The 4451-nt window shown below is 31.2% G+C and overlaps 1 protein-coding gene across 1 annotated transcript in view; it reads right to left on the bottom strand.

Annotated features, from left to right (window-relative positions):
• Positions 1-4451, bottom strand: part of LOC108741266 — a 59017-nt gene that overhangs the window by 14051 nt on the left and 40515 nt on the right. Inside the window, 1 exon segment of the mRNA XM_025976500.1 lies at positions 2187-2284. Coding sequence (XP_025832285.1) covers positions 2187-2284 — 98 coding nt within the window.

Raw genomic sequence — 4451 nt, forward strand, 5'->3', positions numbered from 1 at the left:
ACGATTTTCCTGCTTTTCCATTTTTACGAAAACCACAGAGGCGTCTTGTTCAGCGTGCTGTCAAACCTACACTAGCAAGGAGATCGGGCTGAAACTATAGCTACAAGCTATCCAAGGATGGTACTATAGAATGTCACCTCAAGGTAGGCCTAGTGGCGTCATCTCTTGGTTAGGCCGGAAACTTATCAATCCACCCTCGTACAGTAGAACCTCGATAAGATAAAGACCAAGAGAAACGTAAAATAATTTGAGTTATTGAGGTTTTTATTTACTAAGGGTTTAAGTTTAAGCTTTAAAATTATGGATATCCAGGGACTTAGCAAACTCTTCCGCTTTTTTTATTTCCTTTAGTTAGTATAGGTCCACTAACACTAATGCTTTTACATATTTCTACACTGTCTAAACCTAAATCATGTAAACAAGGATTTTTCTAAATTAGGAAATTCAGCAATTCTTCGTCTTTTACATAGAAGACTTTCTCCCGATTCAAACCACTTTTCACTGCTTATTGAGGTGCGATGCCCAAATTATTCGTTTAAGTTATAGAGGGTTTTTATTTTAAGTAATAGACGTTGGTTTTGGACTCCGAGGGGAAGGGAACACAAAATTTTATAAATTGATAGAGATTATTACGTTATCGAGGTTTAAGTTATCAAGGTTCTACTGTATTACCTTAAATCCAAATATAATTCTTTTCCAAAAATTTANACAAAAAAGCTGTGATTGTTGTATATAAAGACATTCTATAGTATATTTACTATCAGCATTGCCCCCGTGCGAAGCATAGTGTACAAATAATACCATTAAACCAATTCCTTAACCTCTATCCCGGTATGTTTGTGTTTGAAGAAGTTTTACTTCAGTAGCGTGTTGTATAATTACACGTTATATATTTTATTTTATTAAAACATGCATATATATGGTGTACGTATAGCTGTTTCTTCATTAAACATTAATTAATAAAAATTATGCAGTAACAATCGTGAGATAAGGATATTAAAACCTAATACAACTTATAACACCCCCCCTTCTGCTCCTAATCTCCTCAACCGTACTTACTGTTTAGAACTGTGATTCGAATTTTGAAAACTTATCATTCAAAAAAGTTCTTTTTTATTTATGAAGTCATAAGACACTGTCTCCCCAACCTTCTAATATCTACTTCTATTATGCAGATGAAAACATTTTTGGAGCGATTTTGGTCTGTAGCCCTGGATAATTCTGGATAATTACCCATTTTTTGACTGAAACAAATCGCTGACCAAAAATAAATTTTGGTTTACTGATGACGTCTTGATTCGAGTTTAAAGGCTATCGTTGGTTGGAATTGCTTTCCAACGTTTCGCTAGCACCTGTAGCGAGGTTCTTCAGAAGTCCTTCCATTTCCGACGCTGGATGTGGACAGTGGAGATGGAAGAACCTCTGAAGACGATCGCCACTCGTTATTGTTACAACTTGTAGGGCAAACTAAAATATTTTAGAAAATCCAAGCTATTGATGCGCCTCCAACTTTATCCTAAAGCTAAAATATTTGTAGAACCCTTAATAATTAACTTTAATTATATGTAAATTTATAAGATTATTCGTAATAGTTGTTACTTAGCGGTCTGCCTTAAAATTAATTAGACCGTCTTGATGAGTGAGTGACGTCACATCTGATTAGAATTTCTGTGAATTAATTTTTATCAGCGTGCAACTTTTTTTTAATTACCTATAAGTACTGATAAAATTACTAATTGTTAAATTGGTTTTGACGAAAAATTGAACTCGTGAATATATTGATTAATTTTTCATTTAAACAAATGTAACCAATGTAGAACTAATAAAAAACGAAGTTGAACTTAGTAACTACCCTACTAGTTGAAATAAAGATAGACGGTAGGTCAATAATCATGTTTCCGCCTTTTCTACCATTTTGTTTTGAATATTTCAACCTAAATTATTATGATGGTTTAAGTGTACTTTTCATATATATATATAACTCATTCCGTAGTTTACAGTTACATTATTTATGCCTTTAAAAATTAATTTACAACATTGATCTCCTAATGAAGCCAGGAATGTTGGCAAAAATTTGAGAATTAACAAGTATTTTCCTACCGATACCCTCAATTTAATCATCTAATAAAAAACCTCATGAAAACACAATTCGACCTAAGGAAAAGTGAATAAAAGATATGTTTTACCTGATAAGGAAAATCCGATTTATTGTTTACCAGGTGACCGCCAACTATTTTTGTATTAGCAGATTCTATTAGGGATTGTCCAATAACAGAAACTACCCCTGAATAGGAAAAGAAATTCTCATTTACAAGTTTCTAAATTCTTATTAAAAAAATTGTTACACCATGCAATTTTGTTTTGGTTAGATTTAGGCGCCGATCATACTAAATAATTAAGCCCTGTTTGTCTACTATTTATTGAAATTTGTCAATTACTTAAAAATAAATAGTCCAAAAACAAAATTTGAAAGTTTAAAATAGTATTTGCTAAGTACTTTCTTTTTCATAACGTAACAGCATTAATAATTAATATTTACTGCAATGCAGTTAAACAATTTTAATTAAAGTATATTCATATTTTAATATTATTAAAAACAAGCACTTAGTAAACCCCCTATAACGAAACTCAATTGAACTAGAATCGTTTCAGATTTTATTGAAGAAGCAACAGAATTTTACAAAAGCTTCAAACAAACGAAATTATGAAGATGGTCTAAATTCGAAACGTACCTCAACATCACACTCTTTTTTTCTTTTCTTTTTTCATTCACCCACTGGTCATATACATTGTTTAAGGGAGTGGTTGCATATTTATAGAAAGCTACACGGAATCTATATAGATTAGTGTAATAGTCTAAGAGGAACAGCAATCCAGCTCAAGTAAAGTCTACGTTATAGGGAGTTTTCGCCGTAAGCAGTGTCGTTATTGAGAGTTTACCTTGTAGATAAATTTGATGCTAATTGTAAATTTAAAAAGCAACTCTGCGTACCTAAGCTACTTTTGACTCCTTTTTATGGTCAAGTATCTGATCGAGAATAATTAATAAATGTCATTAAAAGTAGATTTTGGGAAAATACAGGTAATTAATTTTTTGTTGACAGAAATAAACGTTTAATAATATAATTAATCAATTGCATGTAAAANACTTAGCAAACTCTTCCGCTTTTTTTATTTCCTTTAGTTAGTATAGGTCCACTAACACTAATGCTTTTACATATTTCTACACTGTCTAAACCTAAATCATGTAAACAAGGATTTTTCTAAATTAGGAAATTCAGCAATTCTTCGTCTTTTACATAGAAGACTTTCTCCCGATTCAAACCACTTTTCACTGCTTATTGAGGTGCGATGCCCAAATTATTCGTTTAAGTTATAGAGGGTTTTTATTTTAAGTAATAGACGTTGGTTTTGGACTCCGAGGGGAAGGGAACACAAAATTTTATAAATTGATAGAGATTATTACGTTATCGAGGTTTAAGTTATCAAGGTTCTACTGTATTACCTTAAATCCAAATATAATTCTTTTCCAAAAATTTACATAACTCATCCCATATGATTAGAACCTCCAAGGAATGTCCGGCTTTGAAATTTCCATCAGGTTTTCATCTGAAACAAGAAATCAATATCTTATTTATCAATTTACCAATTTATCTATTATAAAATAGCACATGAAAATACGTATGAAATTGAATTTCTTATCTTTAAAACGCAGGTATTTCGCGGTATAGCAACCAGTGTTCAATATATATTTATATATTATTTAAGTGCTTATCAAATAAGTCAATTCCTGGTATTAAAATCCTGATTGGATGTTGTATCAGCAAAGTTTAATTGTAGAAAAACTGATAACCACAATCAGAAATGTATCTGGCAATTTAAAAGTAGAACGAGATAATTTTGATAATAAATCAATTAATTTTAATTAGCCTTCACTTTATCGGAAGGATTATGTAAGATTGGAAACAGTGTAGTCATTTTTTAATAAAACAAAATGACTTCCTCTATTTCTTCAGTAAATATGACTACATGATTAATTTCCATAAATGAAAGTTTTCAATCTTTTTCTTCTTTCGCTAGGCCTTACACTATTTACCTAGGGTTGTTCTCAATTTCCACTTAACACGATTTTGTGTTGTGGTGTCTAACTTAATTTTTTTTTCAGGTCTCTTTCAACCGTTGTCAATAACCAAATGGAGGGTGGAAGATGAAAGTTTCAAATGTTTACTGTAAATCTCTATTTCTTTGAATTTCAATGCGTTCATAATGGGTTGTTCGGAAAGTCATTTCGCTTTTTTTTGTGGAAATGAAAGACAGTTTTCGTATAATAAACAAATACTTTATTAAATTATATATTGACCGTTCTGGTCCAACACCTTTTGCCATCTTTCTGGTAGTAGCATAATTCCACGCTCATAAAATTTTTGGTCTTTGCTGGCAAAAAACTGATC

Source organism: Agrilus planipennis, unplaced genomic scaffold (genome assembly GCF_000699045.2).
Source record: "Agrilus planipennis isolate EAB-ADULT unplaced genomic scaffold, Apla_2.0 scaffold21, whole genome shotgun sequence".
NCBI classification, from domain to species: Eukaryota; Metazoa; Arthropoda; class Insecta; order Coleoptera; family Buprestidae; genus Agrilus; species Agrilus planipennis.